Source organism: Aspergillus tubingensis, assembly GCF_013340325.1.
Source record: "Aspergillus tubingensis WU-2223L DNA, scaffold_8, whole genome shotgun sequence".
Taxonomy (NCBI): domain Eukaryota; kingdom Fungi; phylum Ascomycota; class Eurotiomycetes; order Eurotiales; family Aspergillaceae; genus Aspergillus; species Aspergillus tubingensis.
In genome coordinates, this window is record NW_023336282.1 from 711,958 (window position 1) to 738,923 (window position 26,966).

Sequence of the window (26,966 nt, forward strand, 5' to 3'; positions counted from 1 at the left end):
CGCGTCATGGGGGTAGATACTACGACGGCCGGGTAGTTGAGCAAGTTCTACTGGCTCCAGTACTGTGCTGTGCCATGCTTGGTGCAAGACCAAGACCAGCAAGGCATAGAATCGCGTCAAAGGTAACGCCTGTAGGCCCTGGTTGTCAATACACCTGCGGCCGCGGCACTGTCGCTCCTCCGCTCTACAATGGCCTCCTGCATGAATGGGCTATAAGATCTGATCTCTTTGCCCCATTGGAGGACCACAAGAGGTGTTGCCACCAGGGCCAAGGACACAAATGCAAGCAGCGAGCTGGCCCACTGAAATCCAATATTCGTGTACATAGCTGCTGCAGCCAGAGGGAGAAAGGCGATAGAGATGTTCTCGACGAAACCCACCGCCCCGAGGGCGCTCGCAGCATACCTGCTGTACGCGTCAATGAGATAGTTAGCATTGCCAACAATGACCGCCGTCGTCCCAAACCCCACCATCGCCAGGCCGACGGTGGGTGCCATCCAGTGTATGGAAGTGTACGATGTCCACCCATACACGAACATACCGCCCGTGACACCAAAGAGTCCACCAATAATCGATGCATGAAGTCGAGCTTCTGGGATCGGCGTGCCAGGTACCTCGGTATTGCGGATCGCAGATGCATGGTACCAGGGATCGGTTAAGATGCAAAATCCACCACCTAGGACTTCCCCGATCACAATCGCACCTTGGACATACCCACACTGGATGGGATCCCACCCATATAACTCCTTGTATACCTGCTCGACCGATTGTGTAAAAAGGTAGATTGTCCCCAAGCTGAAGGCAGCCCACACCGTCGCAACGAACACGACCCCTTCAGTACATAGCATGTACAGAGGCCGTTGAACGCTCTGCAGGATAAGCTGAGGCAATGCTACCTGATCAATCTTCTCAGTCGTGTACGCGTTCGTCCCATCGCGGCGCAGTCGTTTGGCCTCAGCGCGCAAGATCGCCGGCCCACGACTCTCAGGCAGGCCGAAAACCAGAATCGGAAATAGGGCAGCGGTCCAGATCAGTTCGATGTACCCAATCCAGCGCCATGACAGGGATTGCAGGATAGCCGAGCCAACCACCGGGCCCAGACTCGTCGCCGCCAGATAGATGGTGACGTACAGACAAATTGGGACACTCCGGGCTCGATCGCCGTGAAAGACATTCGATGTAATACCGGCAACGGCGTCACTTATCAGCGGAACACATCCTCCGCTGAAGAATCGAACCACAATCAGGGTGGCAAAGTTTGGTGCCAGCCCTACAGGAATTAAAAAACAAACAAAGCAAAAATAGGTGGTAAGAAGGACAGGTCGAACGCCAAAGTCCTCCATCACAGGAAACAGAAGAAGCGGGCACACCGCGGCCCCGATAGCCCAAGATGTTGTTAGCCAGTAGGTATTGGGGAACGTCGCATCGGAAATGTGAAACTCGTCCCCAATGGCCGTATGAGCCACCGTTAGGATGGTCCCATTCATCGAGCAGACAAAGCTCGCAAGCAAGCCAATGCCCGTGGCTTGCCATTTCTTCGAAAGGGGCCAGTTATATGGATCTTTGGGGTCATCCTCTCCGTTCCACGTGACAATCACACTCTCTTGAGCAGAGCTTGGGCCTGTGTGTCATGATGAGTGAGTGGAATGGTCTCGGTTGATAAGTTCAAGGGCATATGCATATCAACCTTCGGTACGAGGGCGCAATGCCGGGTACGAATCGATTTCGAGCTCGTCTAGTGTGATCGATACGTTTCCAAGATCGGCTCTAGAGCCATCTGCTTTCGGTGCCATATGTCGCCGCGAACAATCCGGGGGTGGCATCATACTAGCAGAGATAGTGGCCCGAGAAGGGAGTCCACCAAAGATGTCCAGCTCCGTATACAGTGATATATTTGGTCGTTGTGGTATAAATCAGGGCAAGGTGGGTAGCATACTCAACGGTGTGGGAGGTAGTAGTCTGAAGAACGAATAGTTCAGAAATAAATATGAGAGCGTGTCTAGGGTTATTCCATTTTCTTTCTATATAATTAGTTTAGACTAACCAAGACTAATCGATTTTATATCTATGTATGTGTAGGTATGTCGGTAGGCAGTTAGTTTTGTAGTATATGAAATCCACTAGTACTAATAAGGTAACTATACTAAATAGGTAAGAGGCCCAACTAGGAAATCGGGCTGTATAGGGTAACTGATGAAGAATCATACGTAGATTGCTTATCAACCTAAAGTCTCCACAAATAATACTTCGACCTATGTACAAGTCCAATGTGTAATACTGTCATTTCTGAATCGACATGATCATCCTCGCGGAAACCCAAAGTCTTGGCGTAGGTAAGACAGCCAGCATGATGTAGATGCGGATATTACAGGAACGGGTAATTAAAGCTACTATAAACTACTCGATGGGTTACGCTTAATACCACATGGAGAAAGCAAAAATAATATCCATTTAGCTATACAGGGGCCACGAAAAGAAGAGAATAGTTGCGCTAGTCACATAAAAGCAAATCATTAATATGGTGAGGTATTGTCAATAATTTTCTTTTTTGGAAGAGAGTTAAGAAGAGAAGAGAAAATCCAAGACATATTGAATCAACTCAATTTTTCAAAAAGACAGTCATCACTGAAATACACTCCATGCAACCGATCCCAGTATACCACCTAGTTTACCGGCGACGGTAGATTAACCCGGAGAAGACGTTGAGGTAGCCTTCCTTGGTGAGGAGAGTGAAATCCACGACCACGTGACCATGTGGTTGCGCGGCCGATGCCATGTTTGGCGATGTGGCGTTCAGGTTGTGTTCGGAGATAGCGGGGGGCGGAGAGGAGGCGTTGGCGGCTACTTGGCCTTCCGCACCGACAGCCAGGTCAGCGAGGTGTTGGAGAGAGCGCTGTTCGTTCGGGCCCATCACAGGCGGAGCTGCAGAGCCGCTTTTTCCGAGGCTGGGGTCATGGAGCTGGGTCTCCTGAGCTTTGGTTCGTCTCCATTCCAGGAAGACGCGGATCTTCGAATCCCAACCGGGGGTGCCAAAGATGTCGCCGTATTCACCGGACTCGGCGGAGCGTTTGGAGCGGTAGTCGAGGATTTCTTCGAGCTTTTTGAGCGCCTCCCAGCATTGGTTCGAGTATTCGGGAAGCACAGTAGCCTCGAGAAGAGTCATGGATGCCAGCGCAAGACTATGCAGGTCGAAGGGCGTCGCCAGTCGGGACTGCATACTGGCCTTGTGCAACTCGTTCATAACCTCTTCCGCGGCGTAAATGATTTCGTATGGACTATGTACGAAAATATGCCGCTTGATCAGGAGGCGACTGGTCCAGTACAGCTGGTTTTGTAGACTTTGAAAAAAGCCATAAGATGTGCCATCGTCGGGATTCTCGTGCGGTTTGCGGAAATCTGCCACCTCGGCCAGACGCTCGAGACCTGCGACCATGTTCGCTCCAACCAGACGGCCCAGCCCTGTGTTGGTCTGGCATACGTTGTGCTCTTGAGCGACGAGAGTGACCATGTCGATGAGGATCGTAGAGTACGATGCAATCCCCGCGGTGGCTGAGCCGAGGACTCTCTCGTCCTCGCGGCCACCGATTTCGAACGTTCCCAAAACACTGTAATCAGCAACGCTGATTGCATACCAGCGAGACAGAAGGGCCAGGGAAACCCAACTGCGCCTAACAAGGTTTGCGTCAGAGTCAACGTCTGGATCAGACGATCGCTTGGTTCTCAGCTGTCCGAAGGCTTTCGCCATATCCGAGCCGAGCTTTGTCGCAGATTGAATGAGAGTGTGCTTGGGCACTCCATCCTTCATCACGAAGTTGTCTGGGCCCCGCGAGTCACAGTCAACAATCATGAGGAGTAAAGTCTGGAGCCAGATCAAGTTGATAGCTGCCGGGCGGAGCATGGCAGGCTGTCGTGTATAGTACAAGAGAAGATCCTGTGCATTGTCGAACGATGTTACCCTCTCAAACGCATTTGTCATGCGGTCCATGTTGGTACGTGTCACCGTGAGCAAGCTGTACAGGAATATCTCCTGTACCTCTCGGCTGCATTGGTGTAGAAGCTCAAGAAGCCGCTCCTTTGAGTGTGGCAAAATGGGGAGGACTGGGTGAATCTTTTGGTAGTACCTGTTTGAGGTTAGAGCTTGCCCGGCAAATATTCATCTCTACTATAGAACTTACGCGTTGAGAGCGCCTTCATCCACATCCAAGGGTGTCATATCCTCATCCAATGCTTGCTTAGGCACTTCAGGTATGTCAAGCCCAGCCGGCAAGTCGGTCTCATTGCCAGTTGACCAGAAGAGATTGCCGGATTTGGGTGCGGTGTGATTCACGACCGAGGGATTGCATGGATCCGTCGCGCTTTCTCCAGCCTCTAGTAGTAGGGTCAGTCTCCCAAACTTACAATAGCGACGGGCAGGTGGTCACGAACCAAAAGCATTCTGAGAGCGAGGATTGAACGGCGCCTGCGCGAAAGATGAGCTTGGAAGCCCTTCAAACACGGAGTATGTTCTCTTGCGACCAATAGGGCCAGCGTCGATTGGTGGCGAAAAGTCTTGGTACGCCCTTGGAGAAGACACTTCGTTCATAGTCTGGTATGGCATGTCGGGATGAACCATAGTAGGTTGCATCTGGCTTTCGAGGGTATGCAATCGTTCGGCAAGCTCCTTAATGTAACTACCATCGACGTTAGCCAAACTTCATCTTCAACGGCAAACCCATACGCGCATCGCGATCCTTACCCTTTGCTAGGGCCACGTTTCATGGGAACACGACTGAATTGGCATACGACTCCAAGCCGGCGACAATTTGAACAAGTTTCGACACCGGATTCCGAGCTTGCATCGCAACGGACCTAGTAAAAGTAACATGTTAGCTCACCCGGTCCCGCGTCGCGTCTAGATGAGGAAATGGAAAAAGGGTGTCGAGTGTACCTTTTTGCGCCTGCACTCATCGCATGCCCGAGAAATCTTGGATCTCTTCCGTCTCGCGCTCTGGTCTCCATAGCTCAGGTCGTGGTTGGGATCGACTCCGACTTGCTGGCTCGGGGTGAATTGCAGCATATGCTGTTGTTGGTGCTGGTCGGGGGAGGAAGGACGGCCCATATCAGCGCCACCAGGATTGGAGGATCCTAGAACCATCGACTGACCATGGTGGACGCCATTGCTTGAGCCATCGGCGAGGCCAGGTCCAGAGGTCTCGCGCGAAAGCTCAGCTGACAGAAGTTCGTCGGCGGTCAACTGGCGGTTGTAGTACTGCATGGCGCCTTGGCTCATCTGCGCCGCGTTGGGGGACGGATAGGAAGGAGCCGGAGGCATATCGGCGTGGTCTCGAGAGTTCATTGTGGCTGGAGGTGATAAAAGCGCCAGGGACAAGCGAAGGTGGATGGTGGAGCGATGCTCCGGATGGTGGAGGAGGGAGAGAGTTGAAGGACGGAAGACGCGCGAACAGCAGGCAAGGTTTTACAGGCTAAAATTGCCTGGGCGGGGAGAAATTCGAAAGGGTTAGCGCCGAAGGCCGTCGGCGACGAGCAGGACACAGCAAACATGATCTCGCGATCGAATTGCAGGCATACCATCGCACCGAATCTGATGAGAATTCGGGGACGAGGATATAGTTTCATATTGGGATGATCGCGCCGACGCGGAGGGCCGGCTTTTTGTTTCTGCGTCCAGCGACGGATTAATACTATTTCCCACCGGCCCAGAACTCGACCATCGCTTCTTTCACTGGCGACCAGAAGTTGGTCTGATCAATAGTTTCATCGAGCTGGAAGGGTATGTCTTGATGAAATCTGCTTGGATTTTGTCTGCCAGGATCCCTTTCCTACTATCTCAACCTCGCCCTGTTGATGCGGTATATGAGGCGATTGCCTGGGACTTTGTGTGGTTGACCCGTAACTTCACCAGCCGTTGTCCTTCAGGTTCAGCTGCCAGCTAATGTTTACAATCACCACCCAAGTTCCCGTGAACACTCCTATTATTCTCTAAGTTTGGACCTTTTCGCTACATGAGCACCAGAATTTCCTCTTCAAATATCCAAACTCCGGGTTCATGTGGTGAGCTCTCACGTGAGGATGCTGTACGACGCCTATCGCTCAAGGAGAGCTCACTTGCAGCCAACTCTGTCCTAATGCTGCACACTTAATCTCCGACTCGGTCTTTTAGCAGTCAGCATGCAATTGATCAATCTGAGCTCTGAAAAGGAATTCGATTGTGCAGTCCCTTTTTGCATCTGAACAAGAGCCTCAAGTCTAAGCTTTGGCGTGACATTCATCCTCTGGATCTCCTTCGCCTATCACAACGATAGGTTCGGACGCTCTGTATATGTGACGTCCTAGCTATAATCGCTCTTGCTAATACAGCTCTTCGGATCAATTGGCCGTTTGAGGGCACTTTGAACTTTACGTTCGAGACACCTAGTTCCTACCGACGGAAATGTTACAGCTCTGCCACGTCCGCCAATGCATTGTGTCGGTCTTGGGAAAGTAACGTGCACCACCGAGATTTTGCGGTTTGTTATGCCTTCAGATCCACTGGCTTTTATTGTCAAAGTATTTATCGCATGACAGTGGTAGCATTACTTCATCTATCAATCGATTGCGGACCTCACCGGATGTGGATCGAGTGCAGCTCGCATCAGACTACCCCTTACGACGATCTGATGCCTTACAATGACGACCTCAGGTGCCCCTTATTCTCGATGGCATGATTATCACTCTGTGACTCCTACAGGATGCATAACACTAGACGAGGTATCTATGCTTCGGCCTCAACCTCGGATAATTCGTAGGGTTGGCAGGTAGTTAGTCTTTGCCAATGGACTAAGTTACGGTACAATGCATAGGCCTAGTCACCTTTTGCATCTATTTCCATTCACAAAACCTAAGTACTGCACTAAGTGAACTCTTGTTGTTAAAGATCGTCAACAAATGTCCCCTGCATCGCCGATGTTCTGGAGGAAGCGGCTCGAGTCACCAAACTACTCGTAAGCGAATCTGAGCTCATCAATACGGGGTACATAATAGATACCAAAAAACAAGTTTCAACACCCCAGCCGCCGATAACTGACCTACATACATGCAAAACGGAACAGTTTGATAGTAAGAACCATAGCGGCTCCCACAGTTTCGTTTCCACCACAACCCAAGAGCGAGCACCAGAGACAAATACCTTCAATCACTTTCCTCCACAACGCGGGCACGGTCCGTTGGCTGGGGCTGACCGGTGCGCAGTAGGCTGAAACAGGTCCCACCGCGTCGTGTCTGAGCTAGTCTAGTCTACTTTGTACTTAGTCAGTTGGTAGACTACCAGGGAGCAAGCAAGCAGCTCAGCCTATCCTAAATTAAGCCCTGCATTTTGGGGGGAAAAGAAAATCGCAAGGCGTAAATTCGCCGACGGGGAAACGACGGATGCGATCCGTATGTAGTTGACAAAGCAATTCAATGGTTCCGGTTATGCGGTTGATACGTAGGTTGCTTTTTTTCTTTTCTCTCTTCCCTCAACCTTTTTCACTCACAAACAAGAATTAATTATTGGGGTGGGTTTGTTATCATTATGTAGACTAGAACGGTGATTCCGTTATAGCCACCACCGGCCTAAGTGATTTGGGTGGAACTATCTGGGGAATAATCAATGGAGGTTCCAGTCCCGGGATGATGATCCACCCAGACAAGGCAAGTCAGCCTAGCCGTGTTGCTAACTAGTCAAGAGGAACTAACTAAAGATGATGCTAGTTAGTTAGGCTCCGGCTGGGTCATCCTAATAAGTCCTTAGTAACTAACCAACTAACTGTTAACAACGGACTACGCCGAGTAGTAAGTGGAGGCGCAGACGGTCAGGTAATGGAATGGATCCCGTCTATCTAGCGTGTACGATTCACAATACGTTTGTGACCCAGGTTTACTTGACTTACTTGGTAACTGGCCCCGGTGTGTTCAGATAACCCATGTTCAACTTCCTACACTAAACCGTTGGCTACCCTATCATCGGCATGGTTGCCGGGGTGTTGGTGTTTCAAGTAATACGCTTTGTTGGCTAGAATGCCTCCCTATCTGAAATAGTAGCTTCAGCTCTCTGCTGCAGCAATGTGGAGTTGTAGTTCACATAGAGTATCTAGGGGACTTATGTACCTGGTAAACTCCATCTGACTTATTGCAGCCGAGGGAGCGTTTCCCGTCCATTGGCGAGCTGACGACGAAGAATAAAAGGCCATACCGTGGGATTACCAGGGCGAGCTCACTCAGGGAGGCCCCGAAGGGACCCGACTATAGTCAGAATGGAGGGTATAATTGGCGGAAGAGAACATCCACCCAGCGCTGTGTAGATCAGGCCCCGCCGCATGACCGACCATCAAAACCGCTGCAATTGCCCCGAACAAGAAGCAGTGACGCCATCCCGCAGTCCCCAACAACCCGTGATTTTGACGCTGGGATCTGAGTCCCTAAGTGGACAACTGATCGGTGATGTAAAACATGGTCCCTAGCGGAATTGGTATCTTTTTCCTGACTCTCTGATAGGCTTCTTGTTGATGGGCGAAGTTAATGAAGGGAAGCATTGTCACAATCTCAATGGTCGGCAATTCCACGGTGATCATATGGGGGAAGTTGTCAGGAATTTTCACACCGATACGATACCGTACGTCGCCAATACACCCTAGTTACAGCACAAAACAGTTGAACCTGAACCTGCATCTCAACCTGTGCTGCTGCGTACCTACTTTTGACTTCCTTTTTTGAACCTCTCTCTGGCCTCAAATGGGACGTTACCTCCTCCATTCAAGTCAGTAACACTGCAGCCGGTCGGAGTCACCGACATTATACTCCTTTCATAAGCAATATGTCAATAATTCTCCTGTGTGTGCACAATTGCCCCGGAGTACGGAGCACAGAATGTTCGGCATTAGGACAGGGGAGAGGATCCAGGGCACATGCATGAAAGGTCGAACCGCTCGATGGGCACAGACTTTCCAGCCCGGGACGTGGTTCAGTCCACGGGGTCAACCATGGTCGGATTCCAGTGCCTGCCCATTCGCAAGCCCTTTTGTCCGGTCAGAACCGCATGAGTGGCTGGAGCAAAAAAAGAGTGGACTGCATAGAAGACTGGAATTTGGTTTTCTAGAACTTATGGCTGTGAATTCGTAAGAAGAGGAATGACTGACGGGTGGCCTAAGGCGTTGAAAGCTGATTTACCACCGGAAGAACTACTATGTACTATTATTACTGACCACCACTTACTTACTTACCCGCAGCAGCAGCAGCAGCAGTCCATCCACTACTTTGTTGTACCTTCCCAAGGCAGCAGGCATTTGCCCCAACAGTCATTGGTTCGGGACACGTCGCGGATTGTACCATGGCGGCTGACGCTAACAAGAGTTTCCCGAAATAAGTATCAACACATAGTTCCCAGCTGTGCAGCATCACTTTGATACTGGATTCTTCTGGCCATGTCCCTGTCCTGCTGCCCACTGGAAGAGGGATCGGTGTCGGAATATCTTAGACCAACCAAGGTAATATTGTCACTAGTGACCGGCCCGGTTGTCGTGCCCCAGAGTTTTCGTAACAGGATCCATTCGGCCCCTCAACAGAGTTTGGTCCGTTCTCCACGAAGCCTTTAGACCACAAGTTTGTAGACTAAGGCTCCTCGACGCTTGGAAGTCTGAACCCTAACCTAAGACCTAAGGACAAGTTCCTGCCAACAGTCTAACCATTTTGAGGCGGTCTAATTCTGAGCGGGCTATCTAGTCTATCCTGGCGTGAAGCGCGGCTAACCGACTTCGCTACGTTTAGAATCATCACTTGGATTAGAACAGGGGGGGTGGGATGGAAAGATAGATCAGGATAAGAGGACGAAGCCAAGTTTCGGAAGAAATGGTTCCCCCCCCCCCAAAAAAGCTGTTGCGTCGTCGGAGATCCCTTGCATTGGCACATAAGGACTTGAAGGAGATAGCTGGGGGTCGAGTTCGAGATCTCAATCTCACCTGAAATGCTTTGCTTGGTTTGGTTTGAATACCGTATGTTACGTCTTTCCGAGCCATCTTAGTAGTAGTGAATTAGCGGCGGTGCACACCGAGTATCAGCGCGCTGGCTGCATGCTTTTTAAAGGTACCTTGCTCTGGATAGCAAGAAAAAGTCTCCTGCTGACGCGGCAAGAAACATGGCATTTAATGCACGACACGAATACCAGGTGAATTGGTCAGGATGGATTGCGAGCAAGAGGGGGTGAAGATCCAGGGGTAAGGCAACCAGATCGTAGGTAGGGGTTGACAGAATGGTTCTGGAGTAACTACTGTAGGCTCTAGCCACAAGGCTGACTGACAAAATCCGGGATCGCATACCTGGGGGGCAGAGAGGGAGAGGGGGATCGATTTGCGTAAGAAATGGAATCGTGCGTGACAGCTTGGCTGTTCTGGCACGAGGCTTCGTCAGAAACAATTTATTGCCCAGTTCTAGTATCCATGGAATGGCCCGTGGGCTATGTGGAGCGATAGGTTGTTCTTTCACCTGTTTCCTTTCTGTGCGTGTGTGTGGACTTGTGGAAAGATAGTAATTCGTATTCAGGGATCAACCACTGAGTTTTAAGGAATTAGAGGGAAGGAAGAAACATACCAACTACAAATAATGTTCGGAAATTTTTATCAGCTACAGAACTGAGTGTCTATGCTATAAGTAGTAGCAGTAGTAGCAAAGAAAGCGTCCGATCAACACCGAACGTGGAAGAAAAAAAGAAAAAGAAACCATACATAAAGTAACAGTAAAGGTGTTGTAAAGTAAGTAAGGAAAGAACTGAAATGAAATGAAACAAACCAGTAATGAATACAGTGAATAGTTCACACTCCGGTTAGGCAGAGAGACCAGAGGTGCCACGCAAATCTCCTTGCGGGCGCCGAGTTGTTCCACTTTCCCTTCCACTTCGCCGCCCCCCTCTGACCCTCTCGCCGAAACCCAAAGCGACCGGACTGAATTGCGACTACTTCTTCCCGCTCCCCTCCCGCCTTTCTCCCCCCCTTCTCTTCTTCTTTTTTTCCCTTTTCCTCTTTTCCACAGGGTTACTTCTGCAACTCTGCCTCGAGATCGATCGCTTTTTCTCTTTATCTTGGCCGCCACAGCCGGTATTTGGTGTCCTGTCTCACGGCCGGCGCCAAACGGTGCGTAGGCTTTGGCCCCCCCATTCCCTTCAATCCTCTTTCTCCTGATTCTTCCTTTGGGTTTTTGTGTATGTTCCTGTTGGGCTTTGCTCGTTCCGCTTCGAACTGCCCATCCCGCCCCTGGTACCTGGGTGTTGCCATTGTGTGAACAACTCGCCTACCCGCTTCTTTGTTCTCGCCTTTTTTACACTACTATACTATACTCCCTTCCCCGGGCTTCTTCTATCGGGCTTGCCAAATCGTACCGGCAGCCTACATCGACCTTCCCGACCTCAGTTGCGATTCGACCCTCTTACAGGTGAAACGGCGTTTCTGTGACCTCGTTCGGTGCATTGGGATATTCAAGCTGGTGATACCCTTGCTTTGTTGGAGTTTGCCTTGGTTTCTGCTGGTCCGATCTTTGCGACGGACCACACCACCTATACCTCGAATTTCTCGCCTTGACGGCCTCTTCGCTTTCCTCCGGCAGGTCTTCCTGTTCGGCTTAACATCCTCATACAAAACCATTCCATATATAAAAGACCAAAACTAGGCGGAGAAGCGTGCGACTTCTCGGCCCCCACTCTGTTCACTTATACCCTTTTGATCTATATACCGTCGCGAATCGTCGCATGTTCCTTTCTCAGTAACCGCGGCGATGCTTATCGATGGCGAGAAGTGGGCTTGTGAAGCTTGCGTCCGGGGTCACCGTGTCAGCAGCTGTCACCACAGTGGTAAGTGTGGCAACTATTTCTGATGCATCACATTCTTCTCCCGTCGCAATTGCTAACGTGGCTTGGCTACAGACCGCCCCTTGACCCACATTAACAAAAAAGGCCGTCCTGTCTCCCAATGCGCTCACTGTCGCGGCCTACGCAAGTCACGGACAACCCACACTAAGTGCGAGTGTGGTGACAAGAAAAAGAATTGCCACAAGAATGACTCAGATCCCCATGTTACTGATAAGCGGGATCACAAGCGTGAGCATGATGGTGATGGTGAACTGGTTCATAGTTTTCTGATCTGGATTTTACAGAGGACTCCCGTCCAAAATGTGGCTGCACTCATGGTCAGCGCTGCACCTGTGCGCTGAAGAAGGAACCCCACCTGGATACCGTTCCGGAGACCGGCCTCCCTCCACCCCCAGCTGCAGCGCTGTTGGATCAACCCAAGAAGCCGCAGCTGACATCGACCAAATCGGAGAGTACCTTGACTATTTTCCGCGATGGCCACCACAAGCCGGCTCATAAGCACAACGACATGGCTCATAAATGCGGTCTGCCCTACACGATACCCCGTTCTCATACCATCCACGCTGGCGATGTGGCCCGCCGCTCGGTCGACCACCTGCCTCTGGTCCAGCCCACGATGCTTAACGAGGGTTTCGCGAACCAACAACAGCCTGCAGAACAGTCACCCGCGCGCGGACAACATCGCCGTGTCAAGTCTGAACATGGTTCTCCTGAGAGTGCCCCCGTCGTCTCGCCGGACAACGTCCCGACAACCGTTCCCCCACTCGACATCTCGTCCTTTTTCCCTCAAGTTCAGACAGCGGAGAACGCTGGTGACGTTGGCGTTCCCGAGCCGGTCTCGATGCCTATGAAGACCCCTCTGGACCCACTGGTCACCTCGGGGTTACCCTTCGACATGTCATCATTCTCATCCTTCCCAACAACAGCGACATCGCCTGTCAATTGTGTCGCATTCCAGGACCCCTACAAGGAGCCCTTCTTCACGTCCCCTGAGGGCGACGTGTCTCTTCAGTCGACCGCATTCAGCGCCCCTCCAGTCGATTGGTCAAGCTTCCCTCTGTACTCCTCGGAAGTTCCAGCCGCGACAAGCACTCAAGCACCCTCCTACGCAAGCTTCGATTACAACTCTATGGCTCCCGGATTCCCAGCCCCGTCATCGTCCGGTGACATCTCTGAAGCGGATGAGTTCGCGCCGATCCCTGGCTTGGGACGTACGGGCAGCGATCTGCACGATCTCAACAGCGTCAGCGAGGGCTCCGATATCGACCATTTCCGCATTAGCTCGGCCTCGTCATTCATCGGCCTTCCTCAGGCACAGCTCTTGGCATCGAATAACCTTGAGTCTATTGACATTGACGACTTCCTCAAGTCGGCCAACGAGTCCACCGCGGCGTTGGAGCATCAGCTCCAGGCCACCATGGGCATGGAAGCCAAGCAACTTCCGACCGAGGATGCCTTCGCCATGTCGAATGCTGAGACCTTCAAGCCGGTGACTACGCCGACTGCCAGCATGTCGATGGCCACGCCCCCAACCGAGGCCGCTTGGAACGTGGGACTCTTCGACCCCAATACTGCCCCCATGAGCGAAAACAGCAATGGCAATTTCTACGTGCCGCCATGGGTGCAGTAAGGCTGCTTTTCGATGAGACGCGGCTTGCTACATAGTGTTGTGGTCTGTTCGCGGCACCTTACCACCACCTCCACACCGTCTGAGTGACACCCACGTCTTCATGACCTTGATGAGAGATGATGATAAATGCCTGATTTATCTGTGTTTTATTTAGCAGTCCGAGAGTGACACTAAACTATAGCATCCAATTTTATAAAGATTACTATTGCTATTTTATTTTTATTCGGGTTTTTTCACTACCCTCGCGGGTGTTGTCTATCCCTGTGTACATTTGCCTATTTTTACCCTCCCTAGGTCTTTTTTTGTCTGGCTGTTGTGTCAAGTCACTCGCTCTGCCTTTTTCACTACCCGCATACATAGAGCTGATTTCTGCAGCGTTCTTCACACGATAGACAGCGGGTCTCTTTGTCTCAATCAAGAAAGACTATACTTAGTTTGTGGAGTGCGATCGTTCCTTCCATGCCCCGATCCGCAGTGGATCGATCATTCTTTTCATCAGGGACAACGCAGATGCCTGTTAGACAGGTAGTAATCCTAATCGGGGATTACGTCAACTCAAGCTGCAGCGAACCAACAATAGAGCGCTAAGCATTTTGTACGACAGACGCAGACACCGAAACACTCTTTTCGGTATATACTCTGTAAAGTTACAAATAAATAAACCGGTTAGAAAGAATGAATTTGATAGATTGTCAATGTATGCATCATGTATTGAATAATGTACAGTAAAGTAAATATGTAAGTTGTTGTTATGTATGTATGCATACTTGTAGTAGCGGTGAGCAAAGCCGGTTCTAAGTCCGGCGGTGTGGGTGGGTGGGTGGGTTTAAATTGTCATCATTTGTGGCTTGCTTGTGCTTGCACTTCAGATGGTTCTAGGTTCAGCTGTTGATTGATGATGATGATGATCCCCGTCATCTGATCGATCATGCAGTTCCCCCATGAATTTTTACTGTAAGTAATTATTGTCAATTAAACCGGGTCGGTTTATACAGTTGTTTCCATACTTGGAAGATTTGTATAAAAACTGTGTGTGTGTGGCGAGAAAAGAATAATGTTGGTTGAACTACTTGGTAGTTACTGATATTTAGCAGAACCACCATCTACTTCCTAATATGAAATATGATTATAACATGTTACTTTCGTTCGCAGCGGGAGTATAAAATCCATACAATGATTCATCCACACATATATCGGTTGAAATAGCTTAGTTTAGTATAGCAGTAGTAGTAATACACATAAACCCTCAAATCCACACAACCCCCATACAAACAAATTCAGTCACTTACTTACATGATACTGTACAGTAACCTCCCCAGAGACCAGATGAAACCGGTGCCAGTAAACTAAGTACTTAATGTACAGTGAAGTAAGTAAGTAAGTACGAACAGACCAAAGCCAAGTCCCAACAAGCCTTGTCGAGTCAAAGCTTGTTTTGGGTCTTTCTCCCCTTGCATAAATTGGGGGCAATCCTTTTTCTTTTTTGCAGGGGTGGTGGTTGGTGTGATAAAGTATTTGTAATTTATTGGTTGGTGGATGATAGATGATGTGCAGGAGAATTATTGAGTAAGTATATATTACTAGTAGTATATGGAATGAATGGGTGGGTGGGATAAATGCCTCATGTGGGGGGGTTCCGGGGGGAACTACTTAGGTATATAGTTAAGCTTTTGGTAGGAATTGCTTGATTAGTTGGTGGTATTCTACTAATAAGTAGATGTATGTTCATTATTTGAGGGAGTCGTTGGGGATTGTTTACTTCTGCTCTGCAGGTTCTGTCTGGGATTGTGCTTCGGTGGGTCGGAGTCTGCAGTGTATGTTATATATTATATATTTCTGATAAGTTATATGATATAATAAATGCATTTATACTTGCAATCTCCATATTAATAGTTGGTTTCATTAAATAATTCTCCACAATTTTATATATTCTAATGCGGGTAGGTGCAGACTTCTTTATATATAACTAGTATTACTCTCTACTTGGAAACCCCTTCACTGACTACTACTAACCTCCTATAAATACCGAGGACTTCTATTACGTATTAGGTAATGCTCAATCTCAATAGCATATAGGTTTTGTAACTCAGTGTCTAAGAGGACACCATGATTTCAAGATAGGATTTTGATTACGCCAATAGTCCGAAACGCCGCGGATCTATAGCTGCTTCAATGAGTGTATATATACTATGCTCACTTCGCCATGGTCGAGCTAATTATAGGTAGGGTCACAAATGCAAGAGCTAACATATCAAGTTTGACGACTAAAATTATTCTGAAGCCTGAACTAGACCCATCACGCATTATTGCAAGACAAAACATAAACTAAATTGACATTATATTACCGAACGCTGAATTCGCTTCTACCTCAAATTTACCAATACCTTCTCACTTCTCATTCTTTAGAACCCGTGCCCACCCTGAGAAGCCCCGGGGTATCCGCCCTGCGAGCTACCCGTGGCAGGGTAGCTAGCTCCGGTGGAAGGACGACCCTCGGAATATCCAGAACTGGGGAAGCTGCCCGTGGAGTGTCCGGAGGAAGGATAGGTGCTTCCGGACTTAGGGCCTTCCGAATATCCAGATCCAGGGTAGGTGCTCGCGGAGTGACCGGTGGAAGGGAAGCTAGCGCCACTGGAAGGGCCCTGAGAAGAGCCCGAGACAGGGTAGCTGCCCGTTGAATGCTCCGACGAAGGATAGCTGGCGCCCGAAGTACCTCCAGAGAGTCCCGAACCAGGGTAGGAGGTCGTTGATTTCCCAGTGGAAGGATAGGTACCTTGGGAGGGGCTCTCGAATTGACCAGAGCTAGGATAAGTTCCTGCGGAGTGTCCGGATGAAGGGTAGGTAGCTCCAGATGAAGGGCCCTCGGAGTATCCAGTACTGGGATAAGAGCTTGTGGAGTGTCCAGTGCTAGGGTAGCCGTTGGTTGAGGGTCGGCCGCTCGACTGTTCACTGGGGTAGCTGCTGCCGAATGATCCTGTTGATTCTTCACCCGGGTACACAGATCCGGAGCCAGAGCTAGGATATTGCCCACTAGTCTGGGGGTTACTAGGAGCGTATCCTCCTTTTGAAGGAAATCCAGTAGATTGGCCAGAAGGGTACTCGCCACTTGTGCCCTCAGAGTGACCTCCGAAAGGCGACCCGGTGGACTCACCACCAGGATACTGTCCGCTCGGAGGGTAGCCCTGAGATTGCTGACCTCCAGGGATGCCAGTAGGCTCGCTGTTGGAAGGAACAGTCGAGTGGCCAGTTGGGGTGTATCCCACATAATATCCGTCTTCGTAAGCAGAGGACGTGTCAATGCTACCGGGGTCTTGGCTGCTCGGGACTGTACCCTGTGAGGGCGGGCCTCCAGAAAGACCGCCACTAGGGGGAGCGCCTTCGCTTTGTCCGTATGACGGGAAACCCTGGGAAGATTGGCTTTGAGGTCTTCCAGCGCCAGCAACTGGCCCGGCCGGAGCGCTCACTGAGGTTGCCGTCGGCCTGGAAGCAGCCCCATTGGCTGGCGGAGCATTGATAGAAAAGGGTCCATGGACTTGTTGGTCAGGGAAGGGAGTTGCGACAGGTCGTGGGATTCCGTGGACAGCCCCCGACGGGACGCTAGAGGGGGTGCCCGAAGGAGTGGCTATGCTGCTGCTGCTGCCGCCAGGAGCTTGTTCCTTGGTTTCGTGGGAACCAACAGTGAAGGGGAATCCGTTCCCAAAAGGACTGGCGGGCCATTGGGGCTGGCTACTAGGAATAGCAGCCCGTTTAGCATTTGGGTTGTGGACAGGAACAGCGAGAATAGAGCTGCAGAACGACAAAATGATTGCCGCTGTTTGGGCCTTCATGATGACTCAGGCTTATTAAGGATTGCTTTGAATAATCGAAGACAGACTAAGCCAGGCTTTGAACTAGGGGAGTGACAAGCGATGAAGGGCAAAAACAAGGGTTGATTGGGATGTGAACGAGAACTGCATAAGTGAAGACTAAAGTGAACAAGCCCTGGTTTATATATCATGAAAGCCCGCTTGATCACGAAACATGATATGCTGATGAGGCATAGCGAATAAAATGCCGAGACTAAACCAGCACACATAGCTAAACCATGGATCGCTGCATTCATCTGGCAAACCATATTCGTAACCAATTCTTTAGTGAGAGAAGCCATACTGTGTATGTGCACCATCGCGCAATTGTGGTAACATTGCGATTGTTGGCATCCCCTTCATTGTTTTTACCGGCTTTTGGGCTTTTCCTAATAATGCTTGCAAGGGTGAGGAATCTCCAAAATTAGTTGATGTAGCACAATTTCCTCCCATGGGTGTGATGGGATCCCAAGGAATGTGAGCGCGAAGGGACGCGTAGCGAATAATAGGGCCTCAATTCGCCGTTAGGTGACACTTCTCAGACGCGAATTGCTTGAACCAAGGCCCAGCTTCACGGGAAGCATACCGATGAATGCGAGGGGGGTGTAGGACCAAGGATAGTATCGCGCGCGTCCTCGTGGTGGCACATCCCTAGATTCCTGCGCAAATGCATCCAAGAACGTGTCAGATCGTGACCCCTTGATCCCTGCCTCTCGGCTGCCCCACAGCCTGTCTCGATTAAACATGGGGAATATCGCCGAGTTAAAGTTGTATATAAAGCAGGAGCCACGCAGCTGGAGTTAAATTCATACTGTGCTTGCACTCCTGTTGTTGTGATCAGCATTTAACCCATCTTCAATACCACATACGGGCAACCTTAATGCGTAGAGACTGATAAAAGTATAACAGCATTGTCGAAGAAGGCCTGGAACAGTGTATTCTGCTCTCAGTGCAAGCCTAGCCATTCTTGATAGCTGTGGCAGTGTTTATGGCGCAAACTGACTGCTTTTAATGATGAACATTGGCTGGTGCACGTCCGCATGAAGCTAATTTCAGCATACTGCCGTAATACCTCTATGACAGACGAAAAGATGGTTGGGCTGGTTCTCTATATTTGGGGATCAAATACTTTGGCGCCGACGAAGTCCATTTCAGCTGTCAAAAGCAGCGACCCACCGATTGCAGGGTTTGCCAACCAACCCCTACCTGCATCTGATTCGTTTCGAATGGGCGTTGGGTGGTTTCGTGTAAGTAGTCCTGAAACGAACTTGCGAGAACCCAAGCATGGTGGAGAGATTACGCACGGTCTCTTGTCCATCTAGCAAGCTGGATGCTGCCATGCCGACCAGACTGTCACTCGCTTCGGAATGGACTCCTCTAGCCGCTTCTCTGGAAACGGCGTAGATGACTTTCAAGAGCCCTAGTCTATATCAATGGATTGATTAGCGTCAGCACACCGGCAAACTGATATGAGACCCTGCATCCGAGACGCATAAACACTGGCGTTTCGGAGCCTCTAAAGGTCCGGGGTAATGATGGGTCACAGGCTTATTGGAGTGGAGACTGCTCGGGCATGTCATCAGGATTAGACGTAAAGTCTTGGAAGATATGGTGTTCGGCCTTCGAGTGCATAAGCTCGGTACTTTTGCTAGACGAGATTTCTAGCTCCTTGATGCTAAGCACGGAAGAGCGTAAACAAGATGTACAGGATGCAGAGCTAGTTAGATGGATGCAATACACATTTTGTATGCGTCGGGCTCTTCCATTCTCCAGACGGCGCACACCCAGTCACGAAGCACCAAAAGAGGCAATGTGCAGCTATTTGAAGGGGTAGCCATTCTGTCTGTTCTAGAGTTGAAACCCCAAGAAACCAAATAGCATTATATTGAGCCGAGAGCTTTACTGTAATGATTAGTATCTCTGGTGCTCATATGAAGCTTTCTGACCTGGCATGCCGCCTCACTGCCATATAGTGATACCTTAATACTTTCCAAATAAGGCATTCAGTATCCCCTGATTAGCATAACATTTAACCACTAAATGTTGGATCATTTGACAGACAATTTCCATGGATTAAGATGTGTGGATCAATTGAATATAAATTGGATAGGCTAAGACTGATCGATTGTGAAAACGTTGAGAGCGAAAGAGTTCCCCTGACAGGTGATGTAGCATGTGGTCACATGTCTGTTTGTCAGTTTGCTGTGTCATCAATTTAGTTGACATCTTGAAGACAATTCCCCGACCCTCAATTCTCGAAAGTGTCGCTAGCCTACCTTCCATTCACCACTTACATATAGAGACTATGACGAGTGCTGCACCTCATATCGTCGAGCTTCCTTGCTCTGCATAACCCTACTGATTCTTCTCAGTACCTTAGGACTCTCTTGAGCGCCCATCATCAGCTATAATTAGCAGGTTGACACAATTGTTAGTCGTGCAGTTCTCCGATTATCCTTGATACACACGTACAAACACGCGTCCCAGACGGCCTCTAACAGGAAGCAAAATTCAATAGGCGAGTTCGTGCGTCGCCACGATATGACCTATCCATTGCCCGCCATAGCTAGTGCGGTGTGATGTGTACGACGTGACTATCTACCTCTGTCCGTCTCCGACAGCAAAGGAGCGGGAGAACAGTAAGCGGTGTTTCCCAACTTAACATGCGCATATGCGCACGTAAAGGATAATTATCGTTGACTTTGCTCTTCCAGGGTCTAGGCTCGCACAATAACAGTCGACAGATGATCAGATGAGAAATCGAATATGCTTGTTTCACCAACAAGCAGCACCGCGTCATCGACATACAAGGTTGAGTCTAACGCCATCAAAGATACGCACCGTCATGATGTTTGGTGGCTTCCATATTATCTGGAGGGCCAACATGTTCTCGTGTCCAGATCACTATTTTTTTTTCAGTTGGCACTAGTGAAACCTTTGCATACTATGCAGCCTGTGCTGAGTAGTTTGCAGCACTAGCGTCTCGAAACCTTCTGTAAAATGCATAGGATTCCTTCCATGACTATCCGACGGTATTGTTGCGCTTTAAGCTAATCTTCGACTGAGAACCAATCCGACGCACTATTCTGGGAGTCCCCTGCTGGTGAAACAAAACGTCATAAACCCGAAAGGCGGAAAGGAGGGGTATCCTCGTTCCCCCTCGAAGGGGATAGCACGCCCTGCAACACGAGGTGCCCTATCTTTGCCGGGCGCGGATCCTCCTTTGGTCTTGGTGGACGGTTATTGAGTTTTACCATGCAGTTGCCGTCAAGATCTGCCCACTAGACGCGTCTCATGCATATCAAAACTCCTGGAGCCTCCCTGGAGAAGGAGATCGGGAGTACAGTACTGAAGGTTCGAGGAGGCGAACAGATCATCTGCAGCCCCCCTCGCATGCACGCCAGACCCTTGGCAGCAGGCGTGCCCGAAATAGACAACTTTTGGCTTTCCATCTGTTACTTGCCTTTCTCTCTTCCTATCGGCTGATATTACAGGGAAGCACAGGGGTACCAGGCAAGTAAGAAGGATCAAACGCGGCCCAAGCAGGCAGATATCGCCATGATGGACCCTTGCCATGAGGTGGCTCGTTGCGGTGTATCCTCCATCCATACATTTATAAGGCCCTCTCAACCCAGCTCATCGAACTCATCAATTCCCTCAAGCCATTAAATATCCTACGAACTGAAAACACTCGTTAGCCCTGCTATCGCTACTCTTCCATTTTAGACACGCCATCCTTCGCCTCGAACAGCTTCAATCGTCGAAGATAGACCATCAAAATGCATTTCTTGAACATTGTTGTCTCGATGATGGCGTTCGCCGTTACAGCACTGGGTACATGTTCCTTTGATTTTGCGTCATCTACCTTGGACTAACATCAGCATCCACAGCCATTACAATCACCCAGCCTAAGAATGGTGACCAGGTGGACTTTAGCAAGCCCTACACCATCAAGTGGACGACTGTGGCGTAAGTGCACATCGGCCCATTGACTGTCACACACAACTAATTCACTTCCCGGATCAGTTCTGACCCTACGAACTTCGACCTCATACTGGTCAACATGAACAGCCAGCCCACCGTCAGCAAGAAGATCGCCAATGTCAAGACATCGGATAGCAAATACACCGTTGACAAGGTCATCGGTATTCCAGTTGCGTATGTATCCTCAAACAGCCCAGCCGCCTTATTATGGCATATATTGTACGATCCTAACGAACGCGCATAGTGAGGGCTACCAGCTCAACGCCGAATCCAACACCACCCAGAACACCGGCATCCTGAGCCAGTCGCAGCAGTTCAATGTGACCAAGGTTGGCAAGGCTGAAACAAGTAAGGAAAATTCTATTTTATCATCATCACTATCGTCACCATCACAACCATCATCATCTTCACCATCATCATCACCATCATCATCACCATCATCATCACCATCATCATCACCATCATCATCACCATCATCATCACCATCACCATGTATCCGCCCACATACCAGCACCATCATCACAAAAACCACTTCCCGCCCCTGCATCAACCACCAGACTACTTCACCATCTAGCACCGCTCCCTCCGCCTCCACAACACCGGGTGAGTACGTACAGGATGTGAAATAGACGGGTCTCTAACCGTGTTCTCTTTACCTTACCTACAGCTTCAGCCACCACTAGCGCCACCCAGACAGCTGCTGCGTCTACCTCCTCGTCTGCCGGATCTGCCGCGTACACGGGCACGCTTCCTGGCTCCGCCGCCGTGATCGGTGCCCTCGCAATGGGCGTAATTGCCGAGATTCTGTAAGTGAAAGAAACAGGCACCTCGAAGTCGCACAAGCCGGTCAGCGAAGCGATCGATAAACCTGAATCGAACCGACCCGCACAACACGACAGCGACCCTCGTAACCTCGTTTCTCTCGAATGATCGACTCCAAGATTAGAACATGACACGCAGGCCAACCGAGCCAGCTTCATGTTTCAGCGATGAGTGTAGTACTATCTGCTACTCCAACTTTTCTTTTTCTCTTCTTTGCCCTTCCCCCCACACATTCTCCCTTCCCCGCTTTCCCTCCCCTTCCCCTTCCCCTCATTCCTTTCTTATTGTCTATCTTTAACGTCCTTCCACGAGTGATGTGAATTGGTACATTATTGGTTTCCCTTGATACATAGTTTAAATGCGCAGATGGAAATGGATTTATGGCACTGTTACACCTTCTCTCGTTCTCCACAATCATTTGATACAATATTTCAACCATGCGTTCTATCTTAACTTTTCTTTAATGCCGATGTTGGATATGATACATCACTAGCGCGGCACTCGCGATCATGCATCTCGGCGCTGGCAAACCTAATTCCTGAACACCCTGCAAGGAGGTTCACTCTGGCAAAAGACACTATCAATTAAACTAGTCTATCTACAGTTGTCTGAACACACCTCAGCATTAACAATAAACTCCGACTAGAGACAAGCTCCATGTACCTCAACCATGCACATATTCGATACTCACATCAATATTGAACGCCTCAACCCAAAATCCAAATGGAGATGATTCCACTGAGTTTTACGAATTAGCTAGCCACAGTAGTAATCTGCTCCGTACTACTCTACTTACCGAACAGGTCATTTACATGCAGTCTGTCCCGGGGACTCCGTTGCATTCTGGCAAGTAAGTAGTACTTAGGTAACTAGTCCGGGGCCACTCTGTCCCACTATATAGTACTAGAGAGTAAGTACTACTATTCCATACTTAGCAGCACATACTACAGGACATATAATGCACCCAGCCCAGTTCGAAATGCAACTGAGCCCCACCCAAAGCACTACTAAATGAGTGATTAGTTTCCATACAGTATCTTCTACATAAATATACTTGAGTATGTGGCTGCCTAATCTCATACTAACCTCATAATGTAATAAGCTCTGGTACTTAATGGTTGCATCTCACAGCCCAAAACGGGATCAGATGTGCTATGTGGCTTTACTTTTTATTTTTGGTTGCTTCTGTTGGCTCTCAGTAAGTACTTTGTACATGATGGGGCCATATGTGTCATGTGTATCTTAGTTTAATGACCAATATAGAGCCAGCCAGTGTGACTGTAACATCAACCAAGTAACTACTATTACTACTGCCGCTGCTTACTTACTTGACTGGGACAAGTCGGTTCAGTCCGATATTTGCGAAACACTGCACAGTATTTACAGTATTACGAGTAAATAAGTAGTATGTGGCTGGTAACTAGCTAGGTCGATTGGATAGATCTTATGCATTGCAGCGAGTACTACGGTGTACTGCTACTGTTTCGTCAATGACACATGTCCAGGTAATCACAAGAGATCCTAATACTACCGGATATATTTAGAATTATGGGTATATTTCCTAATTCGATAGTTGTTTACATACATATTTACAGAGCAGCTACGGGATTGTGAACTACTTTGATAGGTGACGATCCTGGGGTCATAGTAATGTTCACAGTGATCCCATCATCGAATCAGCACGACCAGACCCGGTGGCGCTGGCACTGATCGCAGGCGAATAACTGTAGTTGTCGTTGATGCCTTCTCGGGGACGATCCCAGGTGCGAATGTGGCCTGGTTGGTCAGAGAAGAGTTGTTAGCAATGTTCTGAGGGATGAACTTGGGGAAAGAAATTCGGGCCGCGGAATACCTTCGAGTGAAGATGTCATGATGGAGTCTTCTTGGAAGCCTAGCCAGCAGATAGGGTCTTCACCAACGATTTTGGACTGCGCGAGTAAGTTAGCCTTTCTGAAGATTGCGGAATATACTCAAGGGGGTGGTAGCTACCATGATCGGTGGTAAGAGGGCGGTTCGTGCTCTGGGTTCCACCGGATGACGAACGGTCGGATCATAACTATTATAGGTATCTGCAGTCTCCTGAGAATCGGATCGCGTCCTGTTTCCTCCGCTATCGGCTCGGTGACGGTTGAGGTGTTGCGTGTTCGAGACGATCATGCTGGTGCGCTGGCGGGCGTTGGCTTGATGCTGTTTCATGGGTTAGAACACTAGGAATCCGAGTCTATTGTTGGTAAACGTACTACTCTCGGTCTGTGCAGCATGCCCACGCTGAAATCCCATAGCAGCAACCGACAATCGTCACCAACGCTACCAAACCTGTAAGTACGGTCGTCGCAGCGCCATGGGTCAAAAGCTACCGCAGAGACCCATGAGTTGTGGCCCTGGCAACGTGCGACAATCTTGCGCTCTGGTAACGACCAGATCGTTACAAGATCGTCTTGGCCTCCGGTTACTATATATTTCCCGTCCGGCGACCAGCAGACGCATATTAACCCTCCGTAGTAACTGCGGAAAATATCCAGAACCCTAGCAAGACGTTAGCCCACGCTTTCCTATACCGACAAGGTGGCAAGATTGAGGTAGCAGCATACTCTTCCTTCAAATAATCCATAACTCGTAACGATCCATCCTCTAGGACAACAGCCAAGTGTCTGCGATCCGGGGAGAAGGCGAATTGCGTGATTTTCTGGTTGGCGAGTTTCCACAGCGCAACCGGATTAGTCTTCTGATTTCTCGAGTTGACCGATTTCAGGATTTGCAGTGGTTGCCGCCCCGACGACGACTTCATCGTTTCAGCCGACGGACTGCCCAGTTCTGGTGTGAAAAGAGCGTCTTCTTTCTCCTTGTCGTATACCACCAGCTGTCCGTTCGCATGAGCAGCCATGAACAAATTCTCTGAACCAGGAATCCATTTGATATGCGTCACAGGAGAATTGTTGACGACTCCGTTCTTGTTGATACGTGCGTACTTCTGAGACATCGGCTCATACCATATAATGTCTCCAGCCGAGGAACCCATGACAACATCTATGTGTGATGTGCTCTTGGTTAGCTCATTAATATCATGGCTTATCATGTGCGCTTTGGTGAACAGTATCTTGGTGACGGGCTCTTCCTTCTGCTTAGCACTGAGGTCCAGCCACTGGAAGGCACGATTGATGTTTGCAAAGGCAAAAAGACCATCCGGATTCCGATCGTTCAATCGCTTGGTTGCCGTCTCATGCGTAATGACCCGCGAGACGAATGAGGAGCTGCTCTTTATGATATTGTTCTTTGGTTTCCTCCTCTTCAATCCTTCCTTCACAGGTGGTGCTGCTAGAGCTGGATTGCCATCTCCAAATAAAGATGCTGCGCCTGTGCCATCCACGGAGGGTGTGGGGGTCTTGAGCCGGCTACCGATGCTAACCAGCGAGAGCTTGACACCTGATGTCGGAGGCGCCGGAACGGTCGCAAGTGGATTGGGATTCATGACGGGGGCTTCGGAGGGATGTGGAGGAGGGGTGGCTAAATGTAGGTCATCTCGGAGGAGGTAAGTGCCTATCGTAAAGTCCGTCAATCAGCAAATCCAAGCGACCTTGCAGCGACGTGCATGAGCGAACATGCGCCCCTTCAGAAACACACCTTCTCCGGCTTGTAAGGAACAGCCACCCTCAGGATGGCTGATGATATTGTTGGTCTCTACAACTGGCACCGCCATGCCATTCGACGCCCCGGCCGCATAGGCGACGGGGACGGTATAGCGAGGCGGAGGTGGGGGAAGGACGCTGGATCAAGGGGTCAGCCAGGTGAAGAGACGCAAAAGAGTCGTCATAATAAATGTAGATAGGGCTGAAAGGTAGTGGCGCTCCTTGACCTCCAGGGAATTGAAGGCCGACCTATGATGCGCCCACGAGGCGGAGATAAGGGACCAAGGACGCTGATAACCGGGCTTTCAGCTTTGGGCTGGGAGGGCAAGTCTTACAACATGGCTGCGGATACCACCAGCAGGCACACCGGTCAATCAGCGATAAATTAAAAGGATTTTGGAGGGTGGTGTGACAGGGGCCTAGGAATGCGCGATAGGCTTGTCAGACAATCGTCGTAGCGAATTCCCTTCCCCCCCAAGAGCGGCACCCTTGACGGTGCCACTCAGGGTGGCTTGTAACGTTCTTAGGTTGTGAGAGGACTGGTCCAGATGGAAGGGCTGGAAACAGGTCGTCGTTGTCGTTCGTGCAAGGGAGAGAGCGCGGGACCGAGGCTCTCGAATGGGCGAACGCTCTGCTGGCTAGTAGGACGAGGGAGGGAGATGGATCGGGGCGGAGACTCGCGGGAAAGTCACTTGTGAACTCGCAGGGAGCTGAATATCGATGGTTTATATACCCCGGAGTTGAAGATGGAGAGGAGAGAGAGGCGGGGAGAGTTTCCGGGTAAGAACTTGCGCAATGGCCTTATAACCTGGGGGGGATCGAGCGACGGGGGGGATTTGAAGCCAGAGAGAAGAGCGAGCGGGCGGCCATTTCCGGGGTTGGTCGAAGTTGGCGCGTGGGGCCGCCAATCTGCCAGGCTTCAGTCAATCCTCTTCTTTCCCCCCAATGCTAACGGCGCCAGAAACCCACACTAGTCCTCATAGCCCAAAGTCAATCACTCTTGCGTCGTGCCGCCCCGGTTCTATGGGGACTAATCTACTCTCGTGGCCGACATGGCAGGTTAAAATGAACGAGTGGATCATCAGCCGTATTTAAGCCGTTCATTATGCATCATACTTTATTACTTCGTACTAGTCGGTTAACTGGCGATACTTTGCCGGCAAACACACCAACAACCCAATATACATACT

The 26,966-nt window shown here is 49.9% G+C and overlaps 6 protein-coding genes across 6 annotated transcripts; 2 read left to right on the top strand and 4 right to left on the bottom strand.

Annotated features, from left to right (window-relative positions):
• Positions 1-116: 116 nt before the first annotated feature.
• AtWU_06579 (MFS multidrug transporter) lies at positions 117-1,826 on the bottom strand (the record flags this gene model as incomplete). The annotated part of the gene is made up of 2 exons (XM_035501688.1): positions 117-1,621; positions 1,688-1,826. 2 exons carry the CDS (start codon positions 1,824-1,826, stop codon positions 117-119), a joined length of 1,644 nt encoding a protein of 547 aa, XP_035357581.1.
• Positions 1,827-2,668: 842 nt separating this feature from the next.
• On the bottom strand, positions 2,669-5,335 carry AtWU_06580 (putative C6 finger domain protein; the record flags this gene model as incomplete). Its single annotated transcript, XM_035501689.1, has 5 exons — positions 2,669-4,121; positions 4,176-4,368; positions 4,426-4,670; positions 4,736-4,848; positions 4,928-5,335. The coding sequence occupies 5 exons, from the start codon at positions 5,333-5,335 to the stop codon at positions 2,669-2,671; spliced, it is 2,412 nt and encodes an 803-aa protein (XP_035357582.1).
• Positions 5,336-11,775: 6,440 nt separating this feature from the next.
• On the top strand, positions 11,776-13,499 carry AtWU_06581 (copper fist DNA binding domain protein; the record flags this gene model as incomplete). The annotated part of the gene is made up of 3 exons (XM_035501690.1): positions 11,776-11,851; positions 11,924-12,097; positions 12,154-13,499. 3 exons carry the CDS (start codon positions 11,776-11,778, stop codon positions 13,497-13,499), a joined length of 1,596 nt encoding a protein of 531 aa, XP_035357583.1.
• A 2,402-nt stretch (positions 13,500-15,901) lies between these two features.
• On the bottom strand, positions 15,902-17,326 carry AtWU_06582 (calpain cysteine protease family protein; the record flags this gene model as incomplete). The annotated part of the gene is made up of 1 exon (XM_035501691.1): positions 15,902-17,326. One exon carries the CDS (start codon positions 17,324-17,326, stop codon positions 15,902-15,904), a length of 1,425 nt encoding a protein of 474 aa, XP_035357584.1.
• Positions 17,327-21,123: 3,797 nt separating this feature from the next.
• Positions 21,124-22,138, top strand: AtWU_06583 (GPI anchored serine-threonine rich family protein; the record flags this gene model as incomplete). The annotated part of the gene is made up of 5 exons (XM_035501692.1): positions 21,124-21,178; positions 21,235-21,313; positions 21,371-21,502; positions 21,573-21,931; positions 21,996-22,138. 5 exons carry the CDS (start codon positions 21,124-21,126, stop codon positions 22,136-22,138), a joined length of 768 nt encoding a protein of 255 aa, XP_035357585.1.
• Positions 22,139-23,804: 1,666 nt separating this feature from the next.
• AtWU_06584 (WD40 repeat domain-containing protein) lies at positions 23,805-26,116 on the bottom strand (the record flags this gene model as incomplete). The annotated part of the gene is made up of 7 exons (XM_035501693.1): positions 23,805-23,926; positions 24,003-24,078; positions 24,140-24,337; positions 24,391-24,676; positions 24,742-25,687; positions 25,772-25,914; positions 26,112-26,116. The coding sequence occupies 7 exons, from the start codon at positions 26,114-26,116 to the stop codon at positions 23,805-23,807; spliced, it is 1,776 nt and encodes a 591-aa protein (XP_035357586.1).
• Positions 26,117-26,966: the final 850 nt, after the last annotated feature.